Source organism: Euleptes europaea, chromosome 6 (genome assembly GCF_029931775.1).
Source record: "Euleptes europaea isolate rEulEur1 chromosome 6, rEulEur1.hap1, whole genome shotgun sequence".
NCBI classification, from domain to species: Eukaryota; Metazoa; Chordata; class Lepidosauria; order Squamata; family Sphaerodactylidae; genus Euleptes; species Euleptes europaea.
The window spans coordinates 37,888,852-37,905,243 of record NC_079317.1 but is presented as its reverse complement, the minus strand read 5'-3'; the positions used below and the strand labels follow the sequence as shown (position 1 = coordinate 37,905,243).

Sequence of the window (16,392 nt, the reverse complement as noted above, 5' to 3'; positions counted from 1 at the left end):
CGGAAACGGCATGCATAATCCAAACAAAGACCCAAAGTCATCAGAGGGGTGAAGGCGAGTGAAACAGCCATGCATAAAAGACCTATATGAACGGTAGATAGCCTTGGTTGTACTTAACTTTAAGCTATCTTAAATAAGTACATTTGTGTTCTTTAATTAAACATTAAAATGTTGCTGTTTTCCAAATAGGAAGTTTTGACCTGGGGCAGAATTCCAAGGAAAGAGAAGGTGGATCTTCACCAAGTTACCTGCATTTTCAAAGTTCTTCAGTGAGATCTCAGCTAAGAAGAGAACTGGCTAACAGTGAACCAACAGAACTGTTAGGTCAGATGACAGCATACTTAAGTAGCATGCAAACTACTGACCCAACTTTGCATCTAAATAATATTACTACCTCTTCAGGGTCAAGGTAAGCAAACTTTTGGTTCTAGATCTTTAAAAATATTCTGTTTGTTTCACTGGCATAGGCAAGGTTTGTCAAGAGGAGTTAATGGAAATCTAGTACAATTTATAATAACTTAATGGGGTTTACAGTAGAGTATTTGTACAATTGTTATAGGCTAGGGATCTGCAAACTCTAGAGCCAAATGTGGCTCTTTAATAAAGAAAATTAACTCTTTACATTAAGATATATTGGAGGAGGAGTTGGGATGCTAGAATAACAAGTATGTAAAGGGAAGGGCATTAAACTTTTTTTATGATTCTAAAGGACTTTGTAAAGATACTTTACAAAAAGGTAAAGGATACAGGTGAACATTTGCCAGTAATCCAAGTATGAACCATGTACAGATTTATTCCATTGGTCTAAAACAATCAAAGTGCTTCTGTATATATTTATTACTTATTGTGAAACCTTGGTGTGCCGTCTCCTAATAAAGAACTTGCAACAACCAGTGTTTGGGCTGTGGAAACTTTATGGATTATTCATCAACATGTTAATTATCAGTAATGTTACATTTATATTTTCAGTTATACAAATGAGCTTTCTTATACTGGGTGTATTTTTATCTCTTGTTGATGTACTTTGGCTGTTCATTTATAAAAGGTTGCTGACTCTTGATGGTATAAAGAGGCGTATCTTTTAAGTTTGGAAAGTGCAATGAGGTGATGACATTGGATACTAAATAATAAAGAATCTAGTGTGGACAGTGTTCATACTGGCATAAGTCAATATAGCAAAGGTGATTACCTGTATAACAAGTTTTATTAAAGAAGATTATCTATAAAACAAGTTCCAAAGAAGGCACAGACTGAATGGGTCTTGGTTAGATGGACATCAAAAGAGAATTCTTTGGTAAATAAATGAGTGAGAGAGTGCTCTTGTCTGTCAATAATGATCCTTGAGAATAATGTAAGCTGCTTTGATCCCCACTGCGGAAAAAGGTGAAAATAAAGAGGTCAATAAATAATAAATATAGATAAAGATAAAGGAAGGTTGGTGAATGGCTGAGAAGGAGAGAATGAGCCAGGGATAGGGGAGAGGATATGAGGGTTGATAGGTGTAGGGAAAGAGGAAATGGTGTGGAGAGGGGATTACTGGGGAAAGTGAAGTACCTTCCCACAAGTCCTTAAGCAGTTCCCTAATATGCAACTGGGCCTGGCCCAGTGGCTGGCACCACACAACTGGCTCATAGTTTTCCTAGGCTGGAGCTGCTGGGGGAAACCTGAAGACAAATGGGCAGATAAATGTAGGTTGGATGTTGAGTGGGAAGGGGAAAGGAAGCAGGAAAAGGGGAGAGGCTATGGGGACTTTCAGGAAAGGGAAGGAGGAAATAGTGAGGGAGGGGGAAATTATATGTTTCCTGCAAGTCCTTGCTGGTTTCCACTTGTGAAAATTATAACTGTAGAATAGTGTATCAGAATTTTCAGAAGATAGAAAAGAGACAGAAGGAGATTTAATTCTTCAAAACTTTCATTTTCATTAACATATTCAGATATATCAACTGCTATCATTTGTAGTACGTATCTTAAAATTCAGTATTCTTTTTCTCCTCCTATTCACACAACAGGTAGATTAGGCTAAAAGTAAATGACGGGGCCCAAATCACCCAGTGAGCTTCCACAACAAGATGGGGATTCAGACCCAATCCCCTTATCTGCCAACCTAACCCCCATCTTTTTTGCTCCCTGCTCCATCAATCTACCATCCCCTTTTCAGTCTACCTACCCCATTTCCCTCTTTCTCCCATTCCCCTTATCTGTCAGCCTACCCCCATCTATTTTGTCCCCAGTTTTCTCCATCAATCTACCCCACCTTTGCTGCTCTCCCTACCTGCCACCCACCCTTGGCACTCTACTCATCCCCATCTTTGCAGCTGTCCCTATCTCACCCCCACTCTTGACACTCCACTCACCCCCCTACCCTTGCAGGTCTCCCCAGGTGAATCTGTCTATAAGGTGGCTATCACTCTACTCCACCCTCAGTACAATAAATGTTACAAGTCTTTGTGGCTGTTAAAAATACATGTAATAAACTTGGAGTCAGGTACTATTTGTCCTAATTTCAATTTAAAGTTTCCTTATATCTTTCAAATATTATCCATTCATACCCAAATTACATTGTAGGCATGATGGAGACATACAAGGGAACCAGTATTTTGAGAGAAAGTATACTTCACTCCCACCCTTTTTTGCTACCTTAGACAAGGTTTCTGTGTCACTATTAGCAGTCAAGTTTAAAATGGAGATACATATGATCTTAAAATTATCCAAACAGTTTTTATTAAACTCATTTTAATGATCTGGGTTCAGGTGTTTACCTTGTTTGGTTTAACTGAGTTTCACATCTGTTGCTCATAGCATCAAATCTGTGTTGGGAGAAGTTCACAGACAGGGCGGGGGAACAGTGTGCGCAAACCTGCTGTCTACTCTGAATTGCTAAATTCTGGCTCTCTGCTTTGTCTACAGTAGTCCTTAATCCTAGCATCATTTTGATCCCTAGATTTTCTCTTCAGGCGAATTCCAGTTTTGCAACTGAATTCCAGTTTTGTCACCTCCTATTAACTTCCATGTTTGTTGAATGTTTGTATATATACAGCAAGAAGCAAGATAATATATTTATTTGATGCATTTATATGCCACCTTTCTGCCATTGCATTCACGGTGGTTTACGAAATAACTCTCTGCAATATAATACAGTGCTAAAAGGGAAGAGGAAGGCAAATTTGGATGCTCATTATTAGGTAATTTTCATAACTGTTCCATAATGACTATGTGGAATGGCCTCTGAAGGAGAGAGTTCTGGGAGGCAGTGGAGCCAAATGGCAATTGTTCCCAGACACGCTGTCTCTTCTCATGATGGAGCAAGATGGAATGGAATAATTGCTGCAACTGGTCCAGTACCTTTCTCTGGCAAGTGCATTGGGAACAGCATCTCGAATGCAAAGCTTGTATTCTATCATTGTGTTATGGATGAATATAGCTGATGTCTGGTTGAACGAAAGCGCCTTTGTAGAACTGACCCATGATGTCTTGTTCCTTATTATAGTTCTATTGAAAAGCAAGGAGGAGAAATTGCATCTGAGTTTGTGAATCCTTTTCACGTCACAGAAGACCTAAATAAGGAACAGGAGGTTGCATTCCTCTTAAAGGAGTTGGACATTCTAAAAGCAAACAATAAAAAGGTACAATAGAAATATTCAGCTTTAGTCACTGATTTTGGTTAACAAGATACAACTATTGTTTTATTCATGATTTGTTAATTTGTAGGGGTTTTTGGTTTGCCTTGACCTGTTAATCTCTAGCATCAGTGATTATTTATACAAAAATATGAAGGCTTATAGATTTTTGTCTTGCTTGAGGAACCTTATAATATTTGGACTAGACCCTGCTATGGCTTAATTAAATACTCCAAATAATTTCAGTAGGATTGGAAGGGAGAAAGAGCAGCATATACTTATGAAAACTCTAGTTTTCACTGATGAAAAGCCATTGTTATTCACAGAATGTTGCATATTAGGAATATTGATTCCACTCCTCAAAGCACTCAGTGTGTGTAAACTCTTTGAAGAGAATAGATTGGATAATGCATCTCAAAGTATGATGGATTCTTATAACAACAATCTAGTTTTCAGCATTTAAAATGGTACTGGTATCTTTTTCTGTAGTTTTGAGATTCCTTCATACCAGTGGCATAGTTTGGATTATTTTTTCATAGGAGAGAGATTACGCATGGTAAAAACAATCCTATAGCTACCTATGGCCTGTAATCAGCAAGTGGTTGTCCAAGCAAGGCCAGTTTTGTTGTTGTTGTTACTATCAGATTGTTTGGGTTTGTCTCCTTGTGTATGTTGTAGTTTTCTCCATCTCTCTGAATTCCATTTTCTGTCAATACTATAATACCTAGAGTTATCAAAAGCAAGGGGCACTGATAACTGAATGCTTAGCTCTTGGTTCTCGAAGACAGCGTGTTGTAGTGGTTAAGAGCAGTGGACTCTAATCTGGAGAACCAGGTTTGATTCCCCACTCCTTCACATGAATGGAGGACTCATGTGGTGAACTGGGTTGGTTTCCCCACTTCTACACATAAAGCCAGATGGTTGACCTTGGGCTAGTCACAGTTCTCTTAATGCTCTCAGCCTCACCTACCTCACAAGGTGTCTGTTGTGGGGAAAGGAAGGGAAGGAGATTGTAAGCCTGTTTGAGATTCCTTAAAGGTTGAGAAAATCAGGGTGAAAAAACCAACTCTTCTTCCTTCTGAAATATCAGAAACAAATACCACAACTTACCACTTGTTCCAGAAACCACTGGTGTGCAAAATCTATCCTAAATCTGAAGTACATGTCACACACTCAGCTGTTTCCTCTCCTCCTTCAGAAATTCATGTATTGAAATGCTATTAACGTCCCAGTACATTCCAGTTGGGGAGGTAGGGGACAATAAGAGAACATGTCCCAAGCAAATCTAAGGAGGATATACAGTTCCAGAAAACACAACACCTCAGCAGCCTGGCAAGTATACAGCGCTCATGCCCTTAGACCTCTTAAGCCATGCTGAACTTTGAATAAAGTAGAAGCCTTTGCCTACTTCTAATACAGTGCAAGACTTCTGTTCTGTGCAGAGGGCAGCGGGACGATTCTCTCTGTTCCTTGCTGCTTTTTTAAAGTTTGGTGCAGCATGGGAGATCAGAGCAACTGGGGGAGAGGAAGGATTGATGCCTACCATGCATCACAGCTACCTGCTGAGCTGAACCAAAATATGTAGATTCATGTCCTTCTGTGACTCTTACAAGCCTTTCTTCCTGTCTGTGTTTTTATGTGTTTATTTGTTTACATTGTTTTATTTGTTTTAAATGTTTTTGTACTTTAAATGCTTTTAGTGTCTGAAATGTTTTAATGTTTTGTTTGGGGACCCTACATTGGGTGGAAAGACAGCACAGAAATATTTTGAATAAATAAATATCCATGACTTTTCACTTAGCTGAAATTTTATTCCTTCAAAACAGTCCCTTGTATCTGTTACCCCACTCAGCATCTGTCCCTGCCTTTTCTTCTGCCATTTACCCATTGTTGGCCACTTCCCCCTGGAACCCAGTGCAGCTATCAATTCCTTCTGGCTCCCAGGACTGCCAGCCCCACACCCCCAATGAAGTGGTGCTTCTCTACCACATCTGTGGAACTTTCAAGTGCTTAGATTTCTTGGAACTGTGTCCTGTGTGGATCCAATATTCACAGTAACAGTATACAATAACAGTATTCTAGGTCCTTCAAGGATAAAGGACAAGCATTGAGCTCGGTGACATTTAAGTCTTTCAAGGATAAGGTGCAAGCATTGTTCTGGCTTGTCACATTTGTCCTTGGCCAAAAATGCTCAGGCTTGTATCTTTTTAAATGGGCTTTTATGAGCTGTTAGGGTTTTACATTGAACAATTCTGCACAGGTACAACATTAATACAGTAGTTTATATGCCCTAATATGTCAAAGCCTGTAACATCAGTACTGTCTACTCTGACTGGCAGCAGTTCCCCAGGGAGTCAGGTGGAGGTCTTTCACATCACTGGATCCTTTTCAAGTGGAGATGCTGGGAATTTAACCTGAGACCTGCCCTGAATGAACCCCTGCCCTAAATTTTTGAATCGTGGCCTATGTGCTGGTCATCCTTGGCTGTAGTCATTAGGCTTTATCTAGTCATTAGGCTTTATCTTTTGAATCTATTAAATTAAACTGGGCCATATAGAACCATTTGCATTTTTAGAGAAAATAAAAACAAGTTGAATGGGTGAAGTGGATGAAATAACTTCTTAGTGATCATAGCTAAGTGTTTGGATCTGTTAGGAGAAGAGTGTCACTGTGCAAAAATATGAGGTTGTCTCCTATGGACCATATTCCCCTTCAGCCTCTGTCCGTCTGTGACAGAGGCTTTCCTCTGCTATGGCTGACACTACCTCTGCCCCTAGCACTTCTGCAGGGGTAAAGGCTCCTCAAAAAGCATCGATCTGGTCCACAAAGATGTGCTAGCGGCAGAGGAAACGAGGGCCACAGTGGAGGAAAGCCTCTGCAGTGGCCGGGAAGAAGCTTGAGCAAGGTCACAGGATCAAACCTAAATGTATGTCTTTGTTATAGTGTCCATGCACTTCACAGGTAGATGGCAACTTACTGTCTGTTTCTTCAATTCAGCTTCAAGAGAAGCTGTCTGAAAAGGATAAAGAGCTGAAGACAATAAAGCTGGACTTAGAACTGCATGACAGAGCTGCAGAAGCTAAGATTGCCGAGAGAGCTGCAGGTATAGTAGGCGATCCTTTAACAGATGGCCATATGGTTCATAACATTCGGCTTGGTTGCTATATGACGTGGCTTTAATGAACATTCGATATATTTGCTAAAGGAGGGACAGTTTGACTGTTTTATGTAAGGCTGTTTAAAGTTGCTTAGAAAATAGGTGGCTTTAACATCCTGGTACTGGTATTAGTGAGAGCTTTACCTGTATTCATACTGATTTGGGCATTAAATGCATTGTTAACACCATGTCAATCCAATCACAAAAAGGTTGTTTGTTTTATTGGAAGGTCCTGAACAAACAAGGGAAATAATGATTATCACTGCCACTACCTTTCAACCAGCAGTTCAAATACCCTCTTATTGTTTTTGCTTCTTCAGAGCAATGCTACCCCCTTCTTTCTACACACCTTTGTATGGAGATGTTTACATGTTCACTTTAGTCCTAAAGTTCAGGTTGGGGAGTGGAAAGAGCAAAATGGAATGGGATGATGTCTGATGATGATCAGAATTCTAAATAATTGGTGTGTGGAAAACATGTTAAATTTGAAATAGACAAATACTTTGAAAGGTTGTTGTGAATGATATAGTCCAGCATGTTACAGATCTGTAATACTGATAGCAACGAAGGGTTTCCTTTTTTAAATATTTCAAGGAAATATGGAAAGACATTAACTCTTCCCATTGTAAAAATCTGGGGGGAAATTATGTTGTTATATAGTAGTTAGGGTGTAAGACTAGGATCTGAGAGACCTGGGTTCAAATTCCTGCTTTTCAGTGTGGCCTTGAGCCACACTCTCTCTCTCTCTCTCTCAGCCTAACACCTCATAGCAGGGGTGGGGAACCTTTTTCCTGCCAAGGGCAATTTGCACATTTATAACATCATTCGGGGGCCATAGCAGGTGTAGACCTCCCGGTGTGGGGGGGAGAGAGGCTAGGGTTGCCAGGTCTCCGGCCACCACCTGGAGCTTGGCAACCCCAGGGGAGACCATGCAGAGAAGGCCTGGAGGGCGCCCCCACTCCCCCGGTCCTCCCCCTCCCAAACGGGAGGGCAGCCAGCGGTGGGCCCGAGCAAACGAGGTTCCAGGGGGGCGCAGCCCATGGTCGATTGGCAAGGGAGGAAGGAAGGAAAACAGAGAAAGAGGAAAAGGGAGAGAGGGAGAAAGAAATGGAAAGAGGGGGAGAAAGAAAATGACCGAGGGAGACAGACAAAGAAAGAGACCGAAAGAGAGGGAGAGAGAAAAGCCTTCCCCCCACACACACACACACACCCGCCGGCCCCACCCGACCTGGCCCCAGGTTCCATGCCCTCCCCCCCCAGAGTCCACAAAAGGCCCCCCGAAGCCCGATCGGCTCCTGTGCGCATGCTCTGCCGCCCGGAGCCGCGGGCCTCTTTTCCCCCCTCCCTCTCGCTGCTCAACAGCTGACAGGCAACGAGAGGGGATTACAGTGTGCCCTGGCATTCCTGCACGCTGCGCCTATAGGGGGAAGCCTTTGGGGAAGCATCCCTTTTCCTCCTCTTGCCGACCAACAGCCGTCAGTCGGTGAAAGGAGGTCCAAAGGGTGCCGCAGCGCCCCTGCAAACCCCAGGAACACCCTCAAGGAGGGCTGCCCTGCCTCGCACCTCCGCGGCAGGGCCCCGGAGCTCCCGAGGGCCACAAAAAATGTCCTCAGGGGCCGCATATGGCCCCTGGGCCTGAGGTTCCCCATCCCTGCCTCATAGGGTGGCTGTGATGATAACGTGGAGAGGAAAAACCACATACATGGCCATAAACCCACTAGAAAAATGGTGGGATAAAAATGTGATGGATTATTCTCAGCAATATTAAATTCAGTACTTCGAACTTTAAAACATGCATGGACTATGCTCTTGATCCAAGTAGGTGGGTTATACTATTCGTGCTTCAGTGTTAATGGGGGCGGGGGAGGAAGGGAAATCATTATCAAAATCAAATGGAAAAAAGAGTAACTTCTTCAGTTATAAAAGCAGATGCTTAGCTTTTTACAGTGTCAGATTTCTAAGAATACAATAATTTATGTACATTCATGTGTGAACATGTGAGAAAGCTTGCTAATATTGTAGAGTATGCTAATAATTCTGAAACACTTTAGTAGAGCACTAAATATTTACAACACAAATTTTTAAAATTGTTTAAAAGGAAATCATATGGATTTAAAAAACAACATAATACACTTACCTAGATCATGGTTACATCTTGATTATCTACCAACTAAACATTTACAGTATGTGAACTGTTTGGATTAAATTCTAAGTTATATGTTTGTTTTGGAGATGTTTGCACAGTGTTTTACCTCTGTGTATATAATAGAATAGAGAAATATTTTATTCAACGTAGACTTTCCTTGCTCACCAAAGGCCATGGAAGAAAACTGGATAAAAATTACATGTACGTTGACCTGGTGAGAGTGGTTCATGTGTAGAATGGATACCTCCTCATGACAGATCACATTTTGTGGGCTGCTGGGGCAGGACACACATCCTGTACTTGAAGGGACTTGTGTTGTCATTTCCCTGGACGAGTGCTGTGGTGAAATTTATAGAGCTTACTCTATCAATACAATTTTCAAAAGTAGCTTTGTTCTACATATTTGGATTAAGTTTGGTTGTTTTGGAGGTTTTTTCCTTCAAAGATCATCATATGTCAGGGATTTTGTATGATTAGTTAGTATTATTTACTACATCTTAACATATGGAGAAGAAGTGGGAGGTTTATAATTTATTTATTTTTTCATTTCATTTTATTTCATTAACCTTTATTGGCATACCTAATTTAATTTTTTATCATATTTACATTTCCTTTTTTTTCTTCAGATAGGAAGCCCCACATTTATATAATCTATATTATTATATAAGACCTACATGGTTAGAGTTTTTTTTACCTTATGTGGGATAGCATTACAGCAGAGTATATTATAACACACATTGCAAGATGACATTAGAAAACCTTACCATGTACTTTGAGTGGGGAAATCAAATAATATTAAAAATAAGCTCTCCGCTAAAAAAGAAATGAGTGATTGTGCACAGAATACAGGAGACAGTGTGGACTTGAGCACTGGAAACCTCCAGTGAAATTTTTATTATTATTTTGTAAATGTGGCCATTTACCAATGAAGTTATATATGTGTATAAGTGCATACAGGGGTTTCTCCGGCATTTCCATTGTAGTCGATCACACTTCTGAAGAAGCAGGTTGCATGTGATTTTCAAAAGATGTGTTCATTTCTACAGTGCAATGGACACATCAAAGAAACATTCACCTGTGTGTCACATGAATAAACGAACACATGAAGCTGCCTTATACTGAACCAGACCATTGGTCCCTCAAAGTCAGTACTGTCTACTCAGACTGGCAGCAGCTCTCCAGGGTCTCAGGCCGAGGTCTTTCACACCACCTACTTGCCTTGTCCCTTTAACTGGAGATGCCAGGGACCTTCTGCATGCCAAGCAGATGTACCACTGAGCCATGCTGAACATACTCTACGTGTTCTTATTGTGGCACTTCTAAAATCCAGTTTTTGCAAGCAGCTCAGGATTGAAGAAAGAGCTGCCAACAGCCCACAATCTTTTAGGTCAGAAAGAGGAATTCCTAAAAACTGGATATGGCGTTCAGCTTCGTATGGGTACAAGGCATGGGGTCCTGCCCCTAACAGCATGAGCAGGGTATAGAATACCACCGATTAGTACAAATGGACTAATCTCAAAATGACACATGTGTGTCTGTGTCCAGCTTTCCACAGCATATGCTTGGGTTACAGCTTTGTTAGGTCACTGTTAACATTTGGGAAGAAGTTAAGTGGCAGAGACAGGATGAGTGAACATATGGAGGATTTCCTTGTTGAAATGGGGGGGGGAGCCCTCTACTAGTGATGATGCCTATCTGCAGTTGCCATATACAGGAAGAATGCATAGGTCCGAGGCTCTAGTGTGGTTTTAGTGAATGGGGTATTGTACGTAGGGCTGTTGAAAAAAAAATTTGGTAAAATTCGGATTTGGCAAAATTCGGCCCGTTTTTATTTGGGAAATGCCGAAGTCCGAACTCCCCCGCTTCGGGTCCGTGCAATTCGGCATGAGATCCGGAGTTTGGTGAAAAATTCGGCTGAATAAAGCCATTAAAAACACAATCGTGTCTTTCCGCGACTCCGGGGGGACATTTTTGGGGGTAGAGGTCCCAAACCTTCAGCATAGCTTGAGGGGACCCTTCTTGCAAGAACCCCCAAGTTTTGTGAAGATTGGGTCGGGGGGCTGAGATATGGGCCCCGAAAGGGTTCCCCCTCCTTAATGTGCATCTCTGACAATGGGGATTTGCAATTAGCAGAGCTTGCCGCCTACTCCCGAAGCTCCCAGCCTCGACAAACAGCTGAGCTGGGGGGAGCAAGGGCGGGGCAGGTGCGAAGAAGTTTGCAAACCATGCAACCCATGCAAAGCAACACGTTTGCAACCATTCAAAGCAACACGTGACTCCTGGGAGTTTGCAAACCATGGAAAGGGACAGAGGCACGCTAGCTATGCATAAGGAGCAGGAGGGGGTGGAATTTCCCCTTTTGCATTGGACTCGGGACCAGGCAAATGCATTATTTAAGTCACAATTTGAAAACCAGTTTTGAGCAAGCATCAAAATAGACCTAACCGATCTTATGAATGAGGGAAAACCTGAGGACACACAACTGAAGCCCCCCCTCAAACCAGGGAGAGAGACTCGAGGGGGCACACACCCCCAGGCAGAATGGGCGAAAGCCCCCTTTGGCTTCCCCCCCACCCACAGAAACTGCTCCCTCCCCACACACACACAGACTCTGCTTCCCCCCACACACACACACACAGGAGAAAAATTATAGAGAAAAGCCCCAAAATGGGTCTTACTGTGAATGTCTTCTGTTCCATCTTCTTCGCACCTGCCCCGCCCTTGCTCCCCCCAGCTCAGCTGTTTGTCGGGGCTGGGAGCTTTGGGCGTGGGAGGCAAGCTCTGCTAATTGCAAACCCCCATTGTCAGAGATGCACATTAAGGGTGGGGGGGACCCCTTCCCGGCCCCATATTTTGCCCCCCAATCCAATCTTTACAAAACTTGGGGGTTCTTGCAAGAAGGGTCCTCTGAAGCTATGCTGAAAGTTTGGGGGCTCTACCCCCAAAAATGTGCCCCCTGCAGCCACGGAATGGCTCGAATGTGCACATGCACCCCCCCCAAGGGGGATCTCTCTCACACACAAACAGATACTCTCTCTTTCTCTCCCCGGGCCGTGCAGCAGCTGGGCTCATGCACTCAATCGCGACTGATTGGTCAGAAGAAGACCCAGCTTGGCCACCGATTGGCCGCGGGAGAAGGCTGCTTACTAACCGACGGTTATGCTGCTGCGCCGAACCCCGAATTTGCCGAATTTATTCCCCGAACACCCCGAACTTGCTGAATTCGGCTCCCCGTTTTCCTGCCTTTTTTGAGTTCAGTTCCATCCGAACTAAAAACCGCCGAATCGGGGGCAATTCGGCTGGTTTTCGGTTCGGGACAAACCGAATCGACAGCCCTAATTGTACGTAGGCATGGGAGACCAGTATTTAAGTCTCGCCTCTCCCAAGGAGTTCAGTGAGTGGCTATAGGTGAGCCACAGCTCTTTTTGTGTATGTGGGTTTTTAAAGGAGTAACAGTGACCCCCTTCGAGATCAATTCCAGATGAGTTTAAGGTGCCACCGGACTCCTGTTTTATTCTACTGTGAATTGAAACAAGACAAAGATGCAATGCTTCCACATTAAAGGAGCTGAATCAAAATGTGTACTCTAATATAAATGGTTTCAATCAATTTTCAATCCTTCATGTAAATTTTACACTGCGCATTTAGGCATCTATGTCTTTGTAAGTCTTAAGAAACACTGGGAATTGTTATAGGATTTTTTTTTTACTGTGAACTGACCAGCTGTCGGTTCTCTTGCCACTAGAGGCTGCTGTTCATATTCATGTATTGTTGTTACAGATTACTTTCTAGGTAGCACTGTAGTTGTAGTTAAAGAAGAAAAAGAAGGATGTGCTAAAGATGACATTTTCATAACTTGGGATAGTAGAGTATTCTAAAAATGTAGACTGAGAAATCATAAAAGATACCTGAGGAAAGAACCCTTCACAGAGGCTGCTTGGGGGAGGGTAGAGGGGGAGAACAACATCAATATGTCTTGTACTACAATTGTTGAGCAAAAGACTGGTGAATTCTTGGAGATGAATGGTAGAAATGTTTTTGTAAAATAATATTTCCAAGTTATTAGGCTACAGAGACCTGTCTAATAGTCATACATAAGAAGAGCCCTGGTGGATCAGACTAGTGGTCTGTCTATTCCAGCATGCTGTTTCACAAAGTGGCCAACCAGTTGCTCTGGAGGGCCAGCAAGCAGGACATAGAAATCAAGGCCCTCCCTCTGACTGTGTTAACTTATGTTCACTCGTAGCCACTGACGGACCTATCTAAAACCTTGTAAACCCATCTATGCTTGTTGCCATAATTTTGAACTCTCACCTTGACACCCAGTTAAGCAATAGGAGCTGCAATAGAGTTTTCTGTCCTTTCTCCTAATGCTAATTCTCCATTTAAAACTGTTTTACATTTGACTGCTTATCTGACACTCGTGCACAGGATAAATAACCCACTGAAGACTGGTAGCCTGATCCTTGGAGCCAGCACCCATGTATAAGCAATGAAAGCAGCATTGCTCTTAAAGGGTATGTGTAATTACAAATGTGAAATCCCTAGTTTAAATCTTATCTCTGTCGTGGCTTGAGGCAAATCAGCCTCTGTATCACAGCATAGTAATTTACAAAAAACAATGACTTAGATCTACCACAGCGCTTCCATGAACAGAAGGATTTCCACGAGTGTAGCACACAACTTTCTCTCCTCCCCCTCCCACTGCAGCTATAATTACTCCCAGATGATGCTGTTCTGTCCTTCAGTGGATCCATAACAATATTTTCTCTTAGTGTTTTAAAAGTTGTTTTTTTACCTCCTTGCCTTCAGTAAGTCAAACATAAGCATGTGACTCACTTTTGTCAGGTATTACTCTGCTTCAAGCCATGCCTATGAACTGGAACTGACATTGATTCAAGCAACATGTCACCAAGCAACATGTCACCAAGCAACATGTCACCAAGTAAGAAACCATATTGGCAAGTGCCACTTGCCATGGTTTGCTATCTTTTGTCAGTAAAGAGCACCAAAAGACACGTCTGCTCTCCCCAGTCCCTAATGTCTTCAGTCATAAGAGAATGAGAAGAGCCCTGCTGGATCAGACCACTGGTCCATCTGGTCCAGCATCCTATCTCACAGTGGCCATCCAGTTCCTCTGGAGGTCCAACAATAGGGCATAGAGGCTGAGGCCCTCTCCTGATGTTTCCTCCTGGCAGTGGCATTCAGAAGTTTTCTGCCTCTGGATGTGGAGATTCCCTTCAGTCACCATGACTAGTAGCCACTGATAGGCCTGTTCTCCATGAGTCTAATTCCTTTTTAAAGTCATCTATGCCTGTGGCCATCACCACATCCTCTGGCAGTGAATTCCAGTTGTAGATGTGTTGCTTAACACAGAAACATATCTGTAACATGTTGTCTTCTGGTGGTATGTTCAGAGAACTTTTTCACTATTAGATTTCCACCTCAAAATTTACCCATTACATTCAAATATATTAATACCCATAGTGAATATTCAAAGGAGGGGAATGTGTTGCGCAAAAGGCAGAGAGGATGTAAAAAAGGCAGAGAGCCCTACACCTACTGTTTGTTTCGACAGCTTCCCCGATGCGAGCCTGCTTTACCCCAGCTCAGTTTCCTTCTAGTATCAGAGCACAGCTGAGGGGTAAAAATGGACTGAGTAAGGAAAGAGGGGGACCAGAGTAGAAGAAAGCCTTTTCTTGCCTGCCTGCTCCATTAAGGTATGGGAAGGAGGCACAAACAATAGGCATTTCAAATCCATCCAGGAGGACACAAATAGACAGGGGAGGGGCTGCAGTTGGACTCAAGTCCTTAAATTGTGCAGGCCCATTGCAAACACTTGCTTGGATGAATCTTGTAAACCACCTTAAAACTTCTTTTATCTCAATCAACCTATGCATGTCGGGCGGGGTGTTCTGTACTCACATTGCCTGCCAGTTAGTTAATATTTGTTGTTTTATTAAGGTTCTTGGCTCTTGGCCATGTAGCAGTTGACAAAGGCTAATAATTTCTGCTGCCTTAAACAGTAATTCCTACTGGGCAAATAACATTAAACAATAATGTAAATGTTTTTTTATAATATAAAAATATTTCTTTCTGCCGGAGACCAAGACTCTGCGCAGTTTGCACGAATATGAGAACTGAAGAGTAAATGCAGAGCAACATCCTGCACAAATCTTGAGTGGAAAGAAAATTGGCATGGGGACTTACATGAAAGATAAGAGTTATCTAATTAACTAACTGGGACAGAAGAATTTACACTCTGGAGCTTAGGTTCCAAACTGTAGTTTGAAAATAAGTCACTGCTTTTGCAGTTCTGCTGGGTTTAAACCCTATCTAGAAGATATATATTTGCTAAATATTCACTTAGCCGCAGACCACAATGTTTTAAGTGAGAGTGGTGAAAATCTTAGTTAGTTTTTTAAAAAACTCTGAAGTTCCTATAGAGTGCCAGTGGTGATTTAACATTATAAAATTCCAGCATATTTATGTTGTCTAATAAATGTATGTATCCTGAAGAGCTATAATATTATAGGGGACAGAGCAATAAATAATAGCTAAGGTCTAAACTTTTAATTTGTTGAGAGTTTGTGGCATTTGGTGTCTGGTGGTGGCAGCGGCAGTATCCAGTGAGGTTTTCCCAGTTCGTTTTCTGCATGGCGTGTCATATCAGGATTTCTTTACATACTTCCTTGTATATTTCATTGAAATTTTGTTTCAATTTTTCCCCATTAAAACCTTCGAATGAGAGTATTTAAAAGTGGGATAAAATACAGCATGAAATGTAAAAACTTTATTTTAAAATGTTTCTGAGTGAAGGTGAACAAGTTGTTGGCACCAATATGCAACAATTTGAACTGTTTTGGGAAAACGAACCTAATCTGAGAGAGGAAATAAAAGCTACATTGAAGATTAGGTCAGTTTCTTTTACCATTTTTAAAGTGGTCTCTCTTACTTTTTCCTTGTCAGGGAAAGAAAAATATCTACTATTTGTGGAAAAGCTCACTTTGGAGACTTCTTTTTAGGTGTCTTTTTTTCATTCTTGCATGTCATCCATTAAAGATTAGCTGTGGAAGGTTGGAGCATGGAGAGATTATGAATGACGGAACAACTCCTGTGGAATAATAATCAGTTTTTGATATTTAATGCTGTTTGACTTTTACAGACACATTTCTTATTAACCTTTGATACAAAGAGAAATCCAGGTTCCTGATATCTCATGGAGAAGATGAATCTGAGATCCTCTTCCAATTATACTGAAATAAGGCCAATATTGGGCTTTAGCCAAAAGATCTCAGTAGTTCCCAACCCTTGTGTTTAGAAATCTAAATATGTGTGACATTCTATTTTTAAAAGTAGGTAACGAACATAGTTTTACCAATAATCAGTTCTAAAATTATTCTTTCTCTATTCAGTATGTACTTAGCTTTAGTTTTGTTGTATTATTGTAACATTATGGAAATACATTTTCT

The 16,392-nt window shown here is 41.8% G+C and overlaps 1 protein-coding gene across 1 annotated transcript in view; it reads left to right on the top strand.

The window, feature by feature from the left end:
- The first annotated feature begins 234 nt into the window (after window positions 1-234).
- Window positions 235-16,392, top strand: part of MIPOL1 (mirror-image polydactyly 1) — a 127,467-nt gene continuing 111,309 nt past the window's right edge. The window contains exons 1-3 of the mRNA XM_056851401.1: window positions 235-409; window positions 3,488-3,623; window positions 6,615-6,720. Of these exons, the coding sequence (XP_056707379.1) occupies window positions 330-409; window positions 3,488-3,623; window positions 6,615-6,720 (322 nt within the window). The 5' untranslated portion in view covers window positions 235-329. The remainder of the gene's footprint in view (window positions 410-3,487; window positions 3,624-6,614; window positions 6,721-16,392) is intronic.